At 44.5% G+C, this 19,968-nt stretch overlaps 2 protein-coding genes across 10 annotated transcripts in view; both read left to right on the top strand.

The window, feature by feature from the left end:
• Positions 1–6,296, top strand: part of ZNF664 (zinc finger protein 664) — a 41,395-nt gene extending 35,099 nt beyond the window's left edge. For 4 of the 8 annotated variants that reach the window (XM_058425279.1, XM_032168342.2, XM_058425276.1 and 1 more), the window contains 2 exons: positions 2,235–2,295; positions 2,401–6,296. In XM_058425279.1, the coding sequence (XP_058281262.1) occupies positions 3,000–3,785 (786 nt within the window). In that variant the 5' untranslated portion in view covers positions 2,235–2,295; positions 2,401–2,999 and the 3' untranslated portion in view covers positions 3,786–6,296. Of the gene's footprint in view, positions 1–1,358; positions 1,575–1,968; positions 2,094–2,234; positions 2,296–2,400 lie in introns of all 8 variants that reach the window. The other 4 variants (XM_058425277.1, XM_058425280.1, XM_032168346.2 and 1 more) reach the window with 3 other exon arrangements.
• The window catches only part of RFLNA (refilin A), a 342,765-nt gene that overhangs the window by 35,056 nt on the left and 287,741 nt on the right, over positions 1–19,968 (top strand). The gene's annotated exons all lie outside the window — the stretch shown is intronic.

Raw genomic sequence — 19,968 nt, 5'->3', positions numbered from 1 at the left:
TTGGCTCCTAACAACTTTAACATAAACTACTTATTTGTATTAACCTACTTTAAAATACACCAGTAGCAGTTAAATTGTTGAAAGAAGTGTGATTTCTTTGCAGCTTATTTGTCAAAAGAATATGTTCTAGGTATGTACAATCAGTATACTATGCTCAAAAGCCATTTGTGGCTATGTCACCAACATGATAGGTTTATTCTCTTTATTTTGTTTTAACATTCATTTAATTTTATTTTTTAACTATAGAAACATATGTTTCCAGAGTTATATAACAGTATACTCAGAGAAGTCTTAACTGTATTCTCCCCCATTAAGTAATCATTAAATTAAATTCTGAATTATCTTTCACCATGCTTATTTATTTTATATTTTATTTTAGATAGGGTCTCACTCTGTTGCTGAGGCTGGAGTACAGTGGCACAATCTTGGCTCAGTGTAGCCTTGAACTCCCAGGCTCAAGCCATCTTCCTGCCTCAGCCTCCTGAGTAGCTGTGACTACGGGTGTGTGCCACCATGCCTGGCTAACTTTTTAATTTAATTTTTTTTGTAGAGACAGGGTCTCCCTATGTTGCCCAGGCTGGTCTCAAACTCCTAGCCTCAAGTGATCCTCTCACCTCGGGCTCCTGGCATACTGGGATTACAGGCATGAGCCAGTGTGCCAGGCCAGAGTTTATGTATTACCTTCCTCTTTTGCAGAAACGGTAGCATAGAACATATACTATTGTGTACCTTACTTTTTTTTTTTTTTTTTAACTTAACAGTGTGACCTGGGTTCACTCCATGTCAGTGCACAGTGCTGGTCCTCCTTCCTTTTTGCCTTATGAGGAGGTGCCATACTCGATTCGGCTAGTTCCCTATCGATGGCCTTGGGTTGCTTACAGTTTTGCTGCCAAATACTGCCTCAGTGAATAACTGGGTGTATCAGTCATTTCCTGTTTTTACCAATGTGTCTTTAGGATATATTCTAGAATTATTACTAGGACAAAGGATAGATGCAAACATAATTTTTGTAGATATACAGCCATTTTTGCAGAAATTTTGGGTACCTAATTGAATTTTGTAATTGTAACACTTTCACCTATAAGCAGTCCAGTTTATTTTACATTTTAACATTACATCTCCTCAAACACCCATTCATGTTCTCTTTGTATGGAACATATTAAAAGTGTTATTTTAAGAAGACCTATTGATTTCATTTAGTTAATTTTAAAGTATCACTGCGTATAGAATAAAAGAAATGAAAAGATTGCTAAAACATAGTCCTAAACCTTAAAAGATTTCAGAGTGAATATTTTGAGATTTATTTTCTTCTTTTATCTCCTCCTTATTCTATTTGTTGTGTATTTTGTCCCCTGTAGGCTATCAAAAGACTGGAAATAAGGCACTAAGAAATGTACCTTTATCTGCTCCACCAGAATGAAGCAGGACACGTGTGTGGGTGCCAGAGGGTGTCCTGAAGTACTGCATAGATTTTCAGAAAATATTCACTGAACACCTCTCATTGCCAAGTTATAACAGAGAGCAACGCACACAGTTCCTCCTTCATGGCACTTACATCCTAGTACAGGAGACAAGTTAAAAACCAGGGAACAAATACGATAATTACAAGTCGTGTGGGCTTTAAAGGAATCAAAGGAGATGAAAACAGAGTCTAGCGGGGCGGGGGGGCCTCTTTAGTTAGGGGAGGGGCAGCTGACCCACAAAGCTCTGCACAAAGTAGGGGAGGGAGTGGCTTAAGTGCTGGGAACAGCATATACAAAGGCCCCGAGGCAGGAAACACTTAGGGTGTTTGAGAGCTGAAAAAGAAAGCCAGAGGTAGGAATCACAAGGAGTGAGGTGGGGAGAGGGGCAGGTCAGGTGTTTGAGTTAAGGATTGGGATTTTATTTTAAGTACATCAGGAAATCATTGAAGACAAGTAGGAGAATGACATTTGATACGAACACATCGTGTACTTATTCTTTCTATAGATTAGAAGGCAAGTCAAATACGATGTTTTATCTCCAAAAGCAGCAATGTTGTACCTTCTGAAGTTCAAAGTGGAGATCGTTTTCATTGTTCCTTTGTACAGGACAGCTGGTTTTCATACTCACATGTAGGTCTTTTTGAGGATTTCTTTTCTCTTTCAATAATGTTCCCCTTGATGTTGCTCAGATAATTACAATGAGTGGTTGTAATTGGATTATATACTTGAGCTGTAAACAGGAGCATGATATCTACAAATTCTCTCCTTCAGACCTGCAAATCCAAGAGACACATCTCTGGAAGATAAGAGAGCTTCTTCAAGACCAAAAAAGGTGTGTGTTAACTGCTGTCACATTTATATAAAATTAATTTTGGAATCAAAAGCAGTTTTCCAGATAAAAGCATTTTCAATTTATTTATTTACGTTTCTATTACAGGAGACGGCACGATACCCATGTAGGGAATTCCCCAAAGCAAGGCTTGCCATACCTGGACCCCGAGGAGCCTGCTTGCTGGAAAGGCTTTCCTATCTGATGTGCAGGAGGCAGAATGCCAAACTGACTCTTCAAGGGGCAACTGCAGGGGCTCGAGACCAGCCAGCAGTATCTCATCCTTCGATACAGGGGATATACTGTACAGTCCTTTTTCTAGAAGTGAGAAGTACAAGATTACTCTACAAGAGGAAGATTCCAGGGGCTCAAAAACGCAAAGGTTTGCACTTTGAGAGCCCCTTGGAATGTTGACAACTCAGGATCTAAAACAAAGTTCTATGTTAATGAGTTATAGAATTCACGTGGAAGTCAATGTCACTTTATAATCAATAATAATACTGAGTGAGGAACACTATGCAGGAAGAAACCTTCCATAGAAAGACAGGCAGGGAAAAGCTTAGGCCGACCTTAAACTTACCTAATAGAGCAAGCCTGAGATAGACTGCCAAAATGGCCAAATAAGAGACTCTATGAAATAACAGTCTTGTAACTGTAGTAATTGTAAGGAAATTTTCTCCTCCAAATCACGATACCAAATAGGAAAAATGATCTACAAGTGCCCCATGTGTAGGGAATTTTTCTCTGAGAGAGCAGATCTTTTTATGCATCAGAAAATTCACACAGCTGAGAAGCCCCATAAATGTGACAAGTGTGATAAGGGTTTCTTTCATATATCAGAACTTCATATTCATTGGAGAGACCATACAGGAGAGAAGGTCTATAAATGTGATGATTGTGGTAAGGATTTTAGCACTACAACAAAACTTAATAGACATAAGAAAATCCACACAGTGGAGAAACCCTATAAATGTTACGAGTGTGGCAAAGCCTTCAATTGGAGCTCCCATCTTCAAATTCATATGAGAGTTCATACAGGTGAGAAACCGTATGTCTGTAGTGAGTGTGGAAGGGGCTTTAGTAATAGTTCAAACCTTTGCATGCATCAGAGAGTCCACACCGGAGAGAAGCCCTTTAAATGTGAAGAGTGTGGGAAGGCCTTCAGGCACACCTCCAGCCTCTGCATGCATCAAAGAGTCCACACAGGAGAGAAACCCTATAAATGTTATGAGTGTGGGAAGGCGTTCAGTCAGAGTTCGAGCCTCTGCATCCACCAGAGAGTCCACACTGGAGAGAAACCCTATAGATGTTGTGGATGTGGGAAGGCCTTCAGTCAGAGTTCGAGCCTGTGCATCCACCAGAGAGTCCACACAGGAGAGAAACCTTTTAAATGTGATGAGTGCGGAAAGGCCTTCAGTCAGAGTACGAGCCTCTGCATCCACCAGAGAGTCCACACAAAGGAGAGAAACCATCTCAAAATATCAGTTATATAAAACGTTTTGCTAAGAGTTTAAAATCTTAAAACCCATAAGTGCCACTAGGAAGGAAACCCTGTATATACCTACATTGACCCAAGAAATATTTACAGCAATCCCTAGCAGAACATTGTTTCTGAGGAGGCATATGTGAGATTGATTTGTTGGTTCATGCCAAGTGTGTTCCACAGGTTGACTTTGAATGTGGACCTCTGAGCGTCCGCCCAGGATGGCTCTCAGGTTCCAGTCACAGATGTCGCTTCCTGGGATTCCAGCACGATGCCTCCATAGTTGAAAGACTACACAAAAAGCCACGATCATAGCCCGGCCTCCTGAGTCACCTTCTATCTATGCTTTGCTTAAAAGCTATCCCAGATACTCCCCCTTGAGGAGCTCATGCCCTTCCTTCCTCTTTATTCGAGCATACTGGCAATGCATTGGAAAACAGACAGCTCCCACTAAGATCACGTTCTGGTATTTCTGAGGTTACCACTTGATTTAGCCCCTACCTATCTTTCCATATATCCTATTATTTCTGAACCCACTCTACCTATATGTCCTCAAAATCCCCATAAGTATCCATCCCTTCCTAGATGGCATTAACTTTCATTTTAGATTTTAGGTGACTCAATACCCATTCACTTAGCCTATCAGAAAAGTCATTGGCAGACATATATGTCCTTGAACCTTTTTTATTTGTGTGGATTCTGCTCATCACTGTCTCAGACTTATTTTCTAGTGGCTGCATCACATATTTTTCACTTGAATTTTTTTGGAAATAGCTGAATGTAAATAGCAGGGAGGAAGAAGCAAGCAAAATGAGAGCTTTTCTTCATCCAGAATTGCCCTCTGGGCTCCTTTGGTAACAGATGGAGCTCCTTCCTAGCTAGGGAGACCTTATGAGATAGTGGATGGTAGGAGGAGTCACTAATGTTTCATTTCTATTTCTGTAATCTTGGGCAATAATGCATAGGAGTTCTTGATACCCCTTCATTGATTACTGTGTATCAGTTCTTTTTTAGGCATGAACGTCTTTATTAATCCATCATTCTTTTCTTCATTCAACAAATATGTATTGAACACCTCCTATATGCCAGGCACTGTGCTAGGTGCTGGGAATACCACTGATGAGACAGACAAGGTCCCTACTCTTGTGGAGTTTACTTCTGGTGGAGGAGACAGATGATAAGTAAACAAATAAATAATGTAGTTTGAGATAGTGATTAAGTGCTATGAAGAAAATAAACTAGGGTGATGATTTAGTGGTGGGCTGGGGTGGGGGTGGGGTGACATTAGCTAGTGGTCAGGGAGGCCTTTCCGTAGTGGGATGTTGAGCTGAGGCCGGAGGAGAAGCAGCACTCGCTGGCAGAGCACACAGGCTGCTTTGGGGGATGAGCCGGTGCGTTTAAGGAACAGGCCAGCACTGGCATTCGTGAGCGGTGGGGAGGGGGAGAGATGCCGAGGTGCTCAGTGTCCTGACTTTCATAGGCCTTTTTTCGTTTGTTTTAATTTTTGCTAGATTGATATTAAAAACTCATGTGGAGGAACTCAAGGAATGTTTAGAAGACCAAAAGTCCCCAATGACAGGAACAAAAGCAACCAATTTTTAACTTTGTTTCTCTTCTCATTCCTGTTTTCATTGATTTCCCACATGTAGTCCTTTTGCTCAGGAAGTCTTTGGGGGAAATTAAGGATCTTTGAAGCTCTGAAATAGGTGATCAGGTTAGTGGTGTCTGTCAGCTGACTAAGAGGTTGGAAAATGAACTACTCAAAATAGTCACAAAAATACTGAAAGTTTGATTTTTCTCTCCATATTTGAATTAATTTTTTCTGTTTGACTGGAAGGGGTTTTTGTATAACTAAAACCTCAGCGCATAAAGGAGATTTAAGAGGAGCACACGATTTAGTGGGTGGGCCATGAAACTAGAGATGGGATTTGGGGGTGAATTTGTCAATATCTGGATTTTAATCCAGACATCTCTGCTAACAAGCCTTTGGTAAGTCACTTCACGTACTTTTCCTCCTTTTTACAAAGAGAGGGCTGGCTTAGTTATTTGCTAAAGCCCCTTCCAGGCCTGAATTCCACAAGTACGATTTACTGTAGTGTCTTATCACTCTTTCATGTCACAATAGCTTGGAGCATTAGAGAAAAGCCTAGACTTTTAGTTGATAGAGAGCCAGTTGAAATATCATTGATAGAATTTTAGTTTTAGGAAAAATTGGTTTGATTTCTAGCTTTATTACTATTAGGTATGTGAGCTTGGGCAAATTGCTTAATCTTTGAGTCTAGTTTTCTCTCAAAATGAAAACATTAGGCTAAATGATTTCCGAGTTTCCAGCTAGTCCTAGAGTTCTATATTTCTACATAGTTGAATTATTTTATCATGCTGTTGCTGGGGAATATGACTAACCCTTTTGAAGCTACTAATTTTATGTTGAGCTTTAAAGTCCGTAATTGTTATCTTCAGAAAATATTATTTGACCTACAGTATGTCCAAATCAATTTAATAAAATCGCTTTATAACAGGGTTCTGTGCTTGACATGTAGTTGTGTGAATTCAGTGGTCGTATGTGGGAGTATGGGTATGGGTGTGTGGTGGAGAATTGGCTTGCACATTAAGCCCAGGGTGACCATGTAATTTATTGTCCTAACTGAGCACTTGAGAGTGAAGGGAGGGGGTGCTGTTGATACTCACATCTGGACAACGAGCCTAGAATGGGCCTTTCTCAGGCACACCAAGGTGTGAGGACACCTTGGTCTGAGGTCACAGCCAGACAGGTAATAAATGACTCAGGTCAGGAATAATCCAACTGGAGAGAGCACAGTCCACTGAGAGGACTGCCTCAGCTCGGCTGCAGCTCTGTGTTCACGGTGGAATACAGGCCCACAGCTCTTCTAAGAAAACACCAACCTCGATTTTCACACACAATTTAATCTTAAAATATTGGCAGCTAATTCCTTTTCCTTGGGTGATCCATTTTGGTGCTTTCTGTGATCTTCCTGGTGCCCCTTGGCAGTTCCTCCAACCCTTGCCCTGGCCCCTGCTGACCGCAGCCCATGCCCGGGAAGGCGTGAAGTGCTGTCAGCTGAAGCAGAGGGGGCCCACGTTCTGTGCCACAGTCAACAGTCTGACTGGCTGTGGCGTCTACTAGCTTTGAGAGACAAGTCTGCGTTGCAGTTCCACCATTGGGATGGGAGCAACCCAAACTAGCCCTTCTGATGGGGGTGGGGGGTGGGGGCAGGGTTAGGTCATCTGTGATGGGATCACTCTTTGGTGCCTGCTAGGATTTAGGGTGTGAGCCAAGATAAGTCCAGAATGACTGCATGGTTTCTAACTTTGAAGCCTGAATAAACGGCAGATTGCCTCTTTCAGATAGGAAGAACTCTTTGCATCAGAGTCCAACGTTCAGATAGTCTACTGTGTGAGAACGTGGGCACGGCTTGTCAGGCCATCTCAGAAATTGAAGAGGGATTACTTTGTGTTGTGTGAGCATGGACATGATGCCTTCCAAGGGACCTTCTAGCTCTTGGCTCTGTTCTTAAAATTTTTGAATTATTTATCAGTCTTTGTACAATGTACTGATATTCTCAGAAATTTGAAAAACTGGGTGAATGGAAAGCAAGTATCAGAAGCGGATGGAAAATATACTCAGTGGTAAAATCTAGGAAAAGATGAGAAAGGTTGATACTACTACAGGGCAAGAGCCATATATAAATAGCAAAGCTGAGTTAAGATCTATGGATTAGAGGAAAAGAGGAAAAATGAAGGTGATACAGCACTTGATCTAACCGTATTCATTTTCTTAATTTTTCTAAACCCCAAGTTTCTCATCTCTAAAATGATTTTGAAAATACCTAATTCATGGAAATGTTGGGAGAAGTAAATAAACGTAAAGTGCCTAGCATTTAGTGATACAATGAATTCCTATTCCCAGTTGCCTATTGAGGAAAAAGGGTCATGTTATTTGGATTCCTTTTTGTTTTGCTGAGCACTGGTGGGTTTGGACATCTAAAATTGGGGTAGGACCTGGAGAGGGCTGAATTGCTCCACATGATAAGAGAGAGAACTTGAATCTCCTGGGGTAGTCGGAGGTAAGAAAACAAAGGGTAGACTTGGAGTGGGAGTGGGAGAGGGGACCAGGTTGGAGTAGGATGGTCTGAAGTTCTGAGCTCTTGTGTAGAAAACTTCGTGACCACAAAGTCTTTGCCTAAAGTTAGGGGTGTTTGGCATGGTGGATTTCTTATGGAAACTGGTGGCAGGGCTGAGTGCTGTATCCAGGGTGAAATGGGGCAACACGTAAGTACTACACATAAATGTAGGAGCCAGAAGAGGGTGCCCCTGAGAACAAGCTCCAAGGAATGTGCAGAATATGCAGAAATCTTCAGAGTAGCTAAAAGCTTCTACAGGCCATGGAATTAATGGAGTTTTGAGTCAAGTTTACCCAAACCCCTAAGGGGCAGAGAGGCCTGGGATATCTTTATTTCCACTCTCAATGTACATGAAGTAGAATAACTTTATAATCATAAGTAAGTTGAAACTTAAGAATTTTTTTTATCGTTCTCATTTTAACGTATTACAAAACACATGAACAAATCCAGAGATCCCAAGGCCGTGTGTTTGTTTATGCCAGTAAGAACTTGGTGTAAATATCGGTGGAAAATGACACTTATACCAAAGCGATTTTATTGCTCAGATTTAGGCATATGTAAATAAACTGCATTTCTAGAGTAAAGTAGCACATATAGATTTTGTGTATTTTTAGGTGGATGTATGCATTTTATAGACTCTGTACCTTCCTAAATACTGCATGTAAATATGGCTTCGCTGAGAGACCAACTTTCCCTCCCCCTCTTAATTCTTTGCTGGCCCTGATCCAGGTCTTCTCTGCATCGTGAATTATGGTGGGGGTGTTGTGTTTACAGAATTTTAAAACCTAGGACCTGCAGATGGCTTTTGGGGAGGTCTAGAACCTTCTTAAGTTATGTGCAGAATTTTGTGTACATGTAGATCTATGCATTTTTCTAGGAAAGGGGGCTTATGTTTGTGACTCTAAGAGATAAAGAACACTGGCTGGCATATGGTTACTCCTGTGGGGATCTTGGGAGGCAAAAGGGGTATGTAAGTCAGTGGAATGGATAGGAAACGATGGGTATAATAAACGGAGGAAAAAAGAACACACTGCTGTGTTGTGAAGAAAGAGGGAAAAGGACGCTGGCATAAAATGGAAGGATACATGTGCATGTGTTGTTCACGCTGGGCCCAGTGGGTAGGCTGTGTGGCAGTTTCGATGTCATAGGCTTAAGACAACAGTTCTGCGAACAGTGTATTAAAAGAGTGTAGGTAGCCGGGCGCGGTGGCTCAAGCCTGTAATCCCAGCACTTTGGGAGGCTGAGGCGGGCGGATCACGAGGTCAGGAGATCGAGACCATCCTGGCTAACACGGTGAAACCCCGTCTCTACTAAAAACACAAAAAATTAGCCGGGCGTGTTGGCGGGCGCCTGTATTCCCAGCTATTCGGGAGGCTGAGGCAGGAGAATGGCGTGAACCCAGGAGATGGAGGTTGCGGTGAGCCGAGATCGCGCCACTGCACTCCAGCCTAGGGGACAGGGAAAGACTCTGTCTCAAAAAAAAAAAAAAAAAAAAAAGAGTATAGGTGAGGACAGCTGAGTATTCAGAGGGGACTGGCTGGACGTGGAAGGAATTGGCTACCTGAATGGAAAACACTAGATCTCAACTGAATCTTTCTTGGTTACGGAGGAGGCATTTCTCGCTGTAAAATGGGTGAGGGCCCCAGTACTGGTGTGGGTTGTATTTAGGTTCTCAAATAAACCTATTCATATTGCTTGATGCTGTGTTCTCCCGTGTCTAATTTTTATGTCCTACCTCACTTGCCTGGGATCTCTGACTGTTTAAGTCAGTCCTCTTTAGTCTTCATCCTATCTGTCCCCAAAATGTCTTTTTTTTTTTTTTTTTTTTTTACCCCTCATACTCTTCCATCCCTGTGTGCCCCCCCGCTTCCCTTTCTGAGATAAGGTCAAGACCCACAGGGACTTAGTCTCAAGGGTAAGTCCTGTTTCTACAGTCTGTGGAGGATGATGGGAGAGTCTGGTAGAGCAGCAAGCCCTACTTCCTGGAGCTGTTGTTGCCACGTTGTTATAGTCGAAACAGGCAGTGTCTGGAAAGAACTGAATCCTCTGTGTTTTGCTTGCCTCACTTGATCCAGTAAACATCCGGAGAAGAAATGAAAAAACAGGAAAGGATAAGATGGCGGGAGTAAGTTGAAGCATATTGTTAATCATAGTAAATGTGAACTGGTTAAATTCAGCTACTTAGGGACATTTTCAAGTTGATTTGTAAATGACATCACAAACGTGTATATGATGGTTATGGGAGACCACCTAAAATAAAGGGGTGACCCAAAAGGCTGACAGTGAAGGGGTGGAAAAAGATCAGGAAATGCTAAAAGAAAGCAACTGGTGGTAGTATTGTCAGTCAGTTTATGAAAGGAATAATTTATCAAGAAGATAAATAGTTATATACTTTCATTAGCTCACAACATAGCTTTGAAAGATAGAACATGGTGAGAAATTAAGTAATTCCCAGTCACAGCAAGATATGTTAACCCTCATCCATCAGAATTTGAAAATCAACTAGACAAAGAAGGATCTGGCTATTTAACTAACACTGTTACCAAACTTGATGTGTCCACTGTGTGTGAACTTTGTGCAGCAGATCCTCTTGGAATGGTCATGGAAATTAACCATGCTTTGTGCCAGAAAGAAAATCTCACCGGATTCCAAAATGTAGAAATCTCACAGGTCATATTCTCTGACTATAATGTAATAAAAAATTGAAGTCACTGAGAAAGAGCCAGAAGTCCTGTCCATTTCATCCCAAGTTACAAATAAAGAGGAAATCAAGTGTAGAAGAGATGAGTGGCAGAGATGGCACTGTGGGTCACATCTTGTGGATGGGGCCGAAATGAAAACTTTCATAGCCTTCAATTCATTTATGAGATAAGGAATATGAAACTAAGCAGTCAAACAAGCTGGAAAAAATACTGCAGGATTTTTAAATTTTACCAAATGACTTTTGGGCCTTCTCCAAGATCATCATATGCTCCTGTTCCTTTCACTTGTTAATGTACTGAGTCATTTCGAAATATAAGGATAACATCTTTTATGGTCATAAAGTATTACATCCTTCCACCTTTGGTGGATTTTTGAAAATTTGCTCGTGTGTAACCTTAAGAGATATTCTTTAGTTATGAATTGATTTAATCAGGGATTTAAAAGCTTTCTATCCTCCTTATTCTGGAATAAATTAAATGGCACAGGTTAATATCTGTGCCCCTGGACTGTGTGGGCAGTAGTCATACAAGAAGAAATATTAAAATCTGTGCCCCACTTCACGTGCCTGGAGCATAAATTAAGGTAACATCTCATATTATTGTTTCAATTAACCATCTGATCCTTGAAAGTGATAGAACTCATCCAAAATGGCTCAGATCCTTGAGAGTGGAGCTTAGAAGCTTTGACAGTGTTTTTGTTCTTTTCAAAACTAATAGGTCAATTTAGATCTTTCCCCCTTATTTTTTTGATAATTTATAGTTTTCTAGGAAAAAACCTCCCTTTTTGGGGGACCTTCAAATATAATTTTAGAGATGTATATAACTCTAAATTCTTAAATCTCATTGGCATTTTGATAAAACCTTTTCTTACACCTCCCATCGTATGTTTTTCCATTTTTTTCTTTATTGGACTTGCCACCCTCTCTACTTCCACTGCCCCAAAGAACCAGACATTGGCTTTGGTGATCACTTCTGCTGGGGTATTTTCCTGTCTTATTTATTACTTTCTTTTATTATCACTAATCATATCCTCTTCCTTCCTTAATTTAGCTTGTTATCTTTTTTCTAAAACATCTTTTTTTAGTTGCTAGAATCCCATGAATTAATCCCAGTAGGCTTTATTTTCAATGATCTAGTTCAGGGGTCAGCAAACTATGGCCCATGGGCCAAATCTAGCTCATCTTCTGGTTTTGTATAGCCCCCAAGCTTAAAGTGTGTATGTTTCTAAATGGTTTTTAACACATTGATATTTTCTGAATACGAAAACTTAATGAAATTTGCGTTGTGTCCATAAATAAAGTTTTATGGGAACAAAACCACGTTGATCCATTCTTGGCTTGTCTGTGGCTGCTTTGATGCTGCAACAGCAGATTTGCAACAGAGATTGAATGGCCCCCAGAGCCTAAAATATTCATTCTCTGGCTTTTTACCAAAAAAATTTCTCCATCTCTGGTCTAAGTCACTTGTACCAACCAGCTGGAAGTTTCCGGAGAAGGAAAGGAGGGAGGCTGGTGCTTCTAGACAAAGTGCAAAGAAGGATTTACTGAGATTGGGAAGAGAAGTAGGCTCCATGAATGCTGGGGACTACCATTATATGAGATGCTTCAGAAGTGGGAGAGCCAGGATGGCTCCTGGCTGCTGAGGACCCGGTGCTGTGCCCCTGAGAACAAATAGCCACATGCAAGCCTGACCTGGAGGAAGGAGGGCCCTTCTGGCTGGCCACTAGCATCTGTGTAGATGACACTGGCTTCCACATGGGCTGCTGAGCACCACCAGTACAGGGCAGGGCAGAGGCCTCTCTCCTAGACAGTCTTGGTACCACGCAGGAAGCACATTCTGTGAGAGCAGACTTGGGCGGGATTTGATTCCATTTAGACAAATAAATGAGACATTTTATGCATTAAAGGTTGTAAATAGATGGATACCATTAAACTTCATTGTATTATTCAGATTCTTTGTATTGCATTTACTGTTTTCCTACTTGATCTTGAAAGTGTTTAAGGGAACTCTCTTCCACTATGCTTCTGGTTTAATTTTCTCTGTATTTCTAATTCTGTGTAGTTCACTTTATAAATATCCATGATTTTGTTTCAGTTAGTTTGTTTGTTTGTTTGTGTTTTTTTTTTGTTTTGTTTTGTTTTTTTTTTGAGATGGAGTCTCACACTGTCACCCAAGCTGGAGTGCAATGGTGCGATCTCGACTCACTGCAACCTCCGCCTCCCGGGTTCAAGCCATTCTCCTGCCTCAGCCTCCGGAGTAGCTGGGATTACAGGCACCAGCCACCATGCCCAGCTAATTTTTATTTATTTATTTTTTTTTTAGATGGAGTCTCGCTCGTTTGCCCAGGCCAGACAGCAGTGGCGCTATCTCGGCTCACTGTAACCTCCATCTCCCGGGTTCACGCCATTCTCCAGCCTCAGCCTCCCGAGTAGCTGGGACTACAGGTGCCTGCCATCGTGCCTCGCTATTTTTTTTGTATTTTTAGTAGAGACAGGGTTTCACCGTGTTAGCCAGGATAGTCTCGATCTCCTGACCTTGTGATCCGCCCGCCTCGGCCTCCCAAAGTGCTGGGATTACAGGCGTGAGCTTTTTATGTGTGTAAAATACCAGGTTCATCCTGTTCAATGGTGTTTGCTTGAGTTCTACATTGATATACCTACCTTCACTCATAATTTTGTTGTGTTTGACTAACATATGTTTATCTCTTAAAATTATCCTTTTGTAATTTTGTATTTGGGGAAAAGTATGACATGCACACATCAGAAAATTCAGAGAATAGTGTAGCCTGACTCTCATTCTTGATTCCCAGATCCCCTGCCCCAGAGCAGCCACTTTCCAGTGTCGCTTTCCTGAGATGGTTCCTGTATACGCTAATGGAGGTGTGCACGCACATCCTGCTGTTTCCCAAGGACATGATTGCATTCTGTGCATGTGCTGTAGCAATGTCATTAATTTTCAGTGAGCAGTGCTCCTAGTGACTGTTAGCTACCAGTGCTTGCATTTTGTTTTTGATGGCTCCATTACTTCCTGCCATATGGAAGGCCTCAGTACGTATCACTAGGCCTCTGTTGATGGAAGTTCCCCTGTATTTTCTTCTACTACTTTTAGGCTTTTGTTTTTTATATTTACATCTTTGATCCATCCACAATCTTTTTATTTTTTTCTGTAAGGAATATGGTAGACTCAAATTTTTTAAATTTCCCTGGCTGGTTAGTCAGTTATTCTATGACTACTTACTAAATCTTTTCTCCACAGATTTGAAATGCCAATTATATTACAAGTCAAATTCTTATTTGTATCTATTTCTGTTCCAGCCAAATCCCAACTTTTAATTACTGGGGTTTTTGTTTTGTTTTTTTTTGAGACAGAGTCTCGCTCTGTTGCCCAGGCTGGAGTGCAGTGGTGCCTCCCAAGTTCAAACCATTCTCCTGCCTCAGCCTCCCGAGTAGCTGGGACTACAGGCGCCCGCCCCCACGCCCGGCTAATTTTTTGTGTTTTTAGTAGAGATGGGGTTTCACCATGTTAGCCAGGATGGTCTCGATCTTGACCTTGTGATCTGTCGGCCTCAGCGTCCCAAAGTGCTGGGATTACAGGCGTGATTCACCATGACTGGCCAGTTACTGGGCTTTTATTCTTTAATATTTGCACAGCCACGCCCTTTATTACTTTTTTTCCCAGATTTCCCCCATCTTTTCTGAAATGTTTGATCCTTTCCCTTTAAACTCGATTGTATTTTGTCTTAGCTATGTGTTTTGTAAACAACATAGGATAAATTTTTTTGACTGAATGTTAATTCCTCTTTTTAATAAGGACACTCAACACGTTATCCTTTTTTGGTGATATATACTAATTTTTTTTTTGTTTTTTGAGACGGAGTTTCGCTCTTGCTGCCCAGGCTGGAGAGCAATGGCGTGATCTTGGCTCACTGCAACCTCCACCTCCCAGGTTCAAGCCATTCTTCTGCTTCAGCCTCCTGAGTACCTGGGATTACAGGTGTGCACCACCACACCCAGCTAATTTTTGTGTTTTTAGTAGAGACGGGGTTTCACCATGTTGGCCAGACTGGTCTCAAACTCCTGACCTCAGGTGATCCACCCACCTCGGCCTCCCAAATTCCTCGGCTGGGATTATAGACATGAGCCACTGTGCCTGGCCAATATATACTAATAATCGAATGAGTTATACTATTGCCTGTTGAAAATACCAAAAAAAAAGTATGTTTGTGTTTTTATAGTTTAAGTAAAATAAGTACAAACCTCAATTCCTCAGGGATAGGAACACCTTATTTTGGAGGAGGGGACAGGGTGTTTCCATTTCTTAGAGTCACCGCTGGTCCATACATCCCGCTGTTTCTGACTTCTGACTCAGCTTTGCATCTTGACTCTCATGGACTCTGCTGCCCTATGTGTTACTCCATAGACACTGTGGACTCAGGCTGTGTGTCGGGGGATGTCCTTTACTGATGGTTTATAGCAACGGGAGGGTTCCGTCTGCATGCAGGAACTGCATGTTGAATGATAGAACTTCTGTTCTTGCAGTCTCTGGCCATTCCTGTCCCTGAGGAGTCCCACAGCTTCCCTCACAGCAGGCCATAACCTCCCCTGATGCTGTTGGGCCTCTCTTTACCTTTTTCGGGGAGGGTGGTGACAGGATCTTGCCCTGTCACCCAGGTTAGAGTGCAGTGGTGCTGTCGGCTCACTGCAGCCTCAGCCTCTGGGTTCAAGCAATCCTCCTGCCTCAGCCTCCCAAGTAGCGGGACTATAGGCATGTGCCACCACACCCAGCTAATTTTTAAATTTTTTGTAGAGATGGAGGTAGCGGGGGAGGTCTCGCTTTTTTGCTCAGTCTGATTTCGAACTCCTGGCCTCCAGCCAGTCTCCTGCCTTGGCCTCCCAAAGTGCTGGGATGACAGGCGTGAGCCACCACACTTGGCTTCCTTCCCCATTCTTGATCTCCTCTCTCCTTCCTAACCTGCCTGCTTACCCTAAATCCCCCAATTCCTGCCATGTCTTATAGAGAGCAATCTAGCAATGGCCCTTTCTTCTTCATACCATCTTTGGCTGCACCCACTGTGACCCATGCCGATAACCACACACATTACAATGTGGTTCTCAACCATGACAGAACCTGGGAAAGACTCGGGGGGCTGCTAGTGAGGTTTAACCTGCTTTTATCTCCTGACTACATAGATGTAAGTAACAGGATGCATGGCTGAAGAGTTAACGTGTGGTTTTTCCTTTCTTCCTCTTCAGGACAGCTGGAGGCCAGGCTCTGTGGTTGTCCTTAGCTGGGTGCAGCACTGCTAGGCCCTGCAGGCAGCAGGAGGGCCCCCCGTCCCTGGGCCTGAGGAGTCACCCTTAGCTGGGGTTGCCAGATAAAATGCAGACTGCCTAGTTAAATTTGAATTTTAGATACATTGAAAAATATTTCTTGTGAATCTGAAATATGCATTTAACTGGCCATCCTGTTTTTATTGGCTAATTCTGGCAGCTCTGCCCTCAGGGAGGCTGGCAAGGGGTGCTAGTATTCCAGAAAGGGGTGGTGCAGGACAGTGTGGGCTGGGCAGAGACCCCCTTGGGTTGGGATGTGGATGTAGAGAGGCCTTTCTTGTTCCTGCAGTAAAGAGAGAAGCTGCATGCCCCTGAGGACATGCTCCCAGGAGGGACAGAAGGAAAGAACGTTGCAGGTTCACCAGAATGAATCAGGTCCTGGTTATCTGGGCCTCTGGGAATGGCTGCGTGGGCCAGGGCACCAAGCCAGGGCTCCCAGGCCATGTGGCCCGCCCCCCTTGGAACCACAGAGGACACTAGATCAACTTTAGGTCACTGAGTTGTGCAAGGTGGAACCTCTTGTCAGCGGCCCTCCCCCAGCGACAATGGAGCGGAGATAGCGGTGGACCCATGAGACCACCTGCAAGACTCCAGGGAACCCATTTTCTGGAATTTTCCAAGTTGTTTTGGAATAATTCAGAGGGGAAGAGGTGGCAGCCCTGAGAGGAAGCTACAGGACCACTTTCCCCATGGCTGCGCAGATGGACGTGGGTTGGAGAGGAGCTGCTCATGCTCAGAGCTCATCTGGATTTACTGATTTACCCCACACATGGTTCACCCATCTGCCATGCACCAAGCACCCTTCAAGGGCTGCACGGATGAGAACAAACACGGCCTTGCCTGCGTGGAGGTCACGATCTGCAGGATGGAGACCCCTCTCATCTGCAGGGCCCCTTTTGTCATGTCACAGGGATGGGGGGAGCCCACTGTGGGTGTGATATGCTGACGGGCATCTCTGGCTTTTTAAGTATTTTAGCTCCGTGGCTGTGCTAAAAGCCATATTCAGTCCCTATTTTCCTCTTATTTTGATTGACAAAAATTGTATATATTTACATACAAGGTGATGTTTTTGAAGTACATATGCATCGTGGGATTCCCACAGGATTTGACCCTCGTACAGAGCAGAGCAAGCCTCCTTGACAAAGGGAAAGCAGCAGTGAAGGGTCAGAGGTGCTAATGAGGTGGAGAGGAAGGGGAGGCGCTTGACGGGGAGCGGCACATGCAGAGGCCTGGGTTGGAGGGGCTTGCTTGACAGACAGCAAGAAGGACCTTGAGACAGGGCAGGGAAGGAGGCGGAGTGTCGGGGAAGGGAGCTTGGAGGGGATGGCCGTTCAGGGCCTTGGTTAGGGTTTCAGTCTCATCCAAGGACAGTGGGAGCCCCCAACTCCCCGCAAGTGGTTCCGGTTAGGTGGGGGCAGTGCTACCAAGTGGAGAGGGGTCTCCACTTTTTGGAGGTGGGAGGGAAGGCACAGAGGTAACGAACCAAGGAAAGGGTCGCACAGTAGCTGAGAAGTGAGGAGGCCAGCCCTGGGGGCAGGCGGTGGCAGAGATGGGCAGAGGCAGATCTACGGGAGGGAGATTTGGGAGGAACAATCCATAGAACATGCTAGATTGGATTTGGAGTGCATGTTAGTTTCCTGTTGTCACTGTCCCAAATCACTACACATTTGGAGGCTTAAAGTAAATGTATTCTCTAGTAGTTCTGGGGGTCAGAAGTTTGGAGTAGGTCCAAGGTGTCGGGACTGTGCGCCCTCCAGCCGCTTTCAGAGAGCATCTCCTTCCTTGCCTTTTCCAGCTTCTAGAGGCATCCACGTTCCTTTGTCCCTTGGCCCCGTCACTCCGACTTCTGCTTCTGTGGCCACGTCGCCTCCTCTGACTCTAAGCCACCTGCCTCCCTCTTAGGAGGACCCTTATGATGACACAGGGGCCACTCAGATCATCTAGGACCATCTCCCTTCTCAGGGTCCTTCATCACATCCGCAGGGCCCCTTTTGCCATGTGAGTAACATTCCCAGATTCTGGGGATTGGAGCGTGGACACCTTTGGGGACCATGAGTCTGCCCACCACAAGGAGTAAGCAGGAGGGACTCATCCAGGAAGATTCCCAGTGTCTGGCTCATGCCACGGGATGGTGAGTCGTGCCACTTTTTAAAGGAGGAAACATCAGGAGAGGACCAGGTTTGAATGACTTTGAGTTGAATTGCTTCCCAACATCAAAGAAGACATTCAAGTCAGCAGAATCTGCAACTGTGGATCTCAAAGGAGAGTCCTGGATGTGTGTGTCATCCGTGAGCAGGCTGTGTATATACATAGTCTCTATATAGACAGGAGGTTATTTTAAGGAACTGACTCATGCAATTGTGGAGGCTGGCAAGTCTAAAATCTGCAGGGCAGGCTGGCAGCTCAGCCCCAGGGAAGGGTGGATGTTGCAGTTCCAGCCTGAAGGCTGTCTGAAGGCAGAATCCCCTCTTCCCGGGGAACCTCAGTCTTTTTGTCCCAAGGCCTTCACCTGATTAGATGAGACCCACCCATAGCCTGGTAGGTCTTTGGCTTCACTCAGGGGCTACTGACTTCAGTGTTCATTGCATCCCAAAAATACCACAGCAACATCTAGGCAGGTGTTTGACCAAATATCTGGGGACCATGCCAAGCCAAGCTGACACACAAAACTGGCTGTGACACTGCTTATCAGTAGCAGTGAATGGCGCCTGCAGTGAGTGTCCAGGCCCCACACGCAGCAGCCATCTTCATTTCCCTTTTGCCTTCACATCCGTCAGCAAGCCCTGTCAGTTCTGTCCTCAGAATACACCCTGCGTCTGTTCCCATCTTTCTTCTGAGCTAAAACCCTCTTCCGAGCCACCACCACCTCCTGCTTGCAGGACTGCAGCCATCGTCAGGGCCTCCCTGCTGCCCTGCGGGCCTGTGTCTGCCTCTCCACCTCTTACCTCCATCCACCTGTCTCTGTCACTCTGTTTTTGTATTGTCTCTGTTCATCTGTCTCTCTGTCTTTGCCTCTTTTCATCTCCCTTTCTCTCCCTGTCTGTCTGTGTCCCTGTCTCTTTGTCTTTCTCTGTCTCTGTCTATCTCTTTCTCACTCTCCACAAGGGCCTGGGCATGCAGGATGGCAGTGGCTGGGGTCTGAGCGAGAAGACAACAAGGACATCACACCGTCATAAGTCTTCTCCTGTCACAGATCCATTAGAGATAGAAGTGCCAAGAAGACGCAGTCCTTGGGGAGGCTGGCATTGATGTGGCCAAAGTGATGCTGCTCCACCAGAGGCAGCCAAGCCGCACGGTGTGGGAGAGCCAGGGACTCCAGGGGAGCTGGGCAGACTTGGGGTGGCAACTGGGAGCAGCAGCTGAGCCTGAGGGCATGGCAGCACCCAAGGTGCTGCAGGGTTGGATGCAGAGTGTGGTGAGCCCAGACTCAAAGTCCCTCCACCACGTCTAGCTGTGTGACCTTGAGCAAGTGTCTTTACCTCTCAGCCTCAGTTTCCTCATCTGTAAAGTATTGTACTGACGAATGACAGTATTTATTTCCCGATGGCTGTGAGGCTGAAGTGAGCTTAAGCAAGTGAAGTCCTCAGCTGGTGCCTGGCACGGAGCAAGGGCTCATTAGATCTTAGCTGTTATTACTATCCCCAGGAAGTGGCAGTGGTCCCAAGTGTTGTGATCTTGCAGAAAGGCTGGCACTGCCCGTCAGAGCTGGCTGTCCCAGTGAAGGTGACAACAGCTGAGCCTGCACCTGGCAGAGGGTGCAGGGTCTGGCAGACGTGGTTGTAGCTGGAAGCGTGGTGGCGGCAGTGGGTTGGCAGCTGTGTGGTGTTCATTTGCCGGCAGGCGAAGCGCTGAGGTCCCAGAGTGCTGCCCAAGAGCCCCGTGTTTGAAGGCACTGGGAGGTGGCCCCTGGTGACTCCAGACCTGCTCAGCTAGATTTGCAGGGAGCCAGGGCCAAGCAAAAGCAGGAGGGGGAAAAAGCACCTTTTGGTTTCCTTTCTCTGAAAGCAAATAGTCACAGG

This window comes from Hylobates moloch, unplaced genomic scaffold, assembly GCF_009828535.3.
Source record: "Hylobates moloch isolate HMO894 unplaced genomic scaffold, HMol_V3 SCAFFOLD_12, whole genome shotgun sequence".
Lineage (NCBI taxonomy): Eukaryota > Metazoa > Chordata > Mammalia > Primates > Hylobatidae > Hylobates > Hylobates moloch.
The sequence above is the reverse complement of the archived record's forward strand: the minus strand, read 5'-3'. Positions and strand labels throughout refer to the sequence as shown.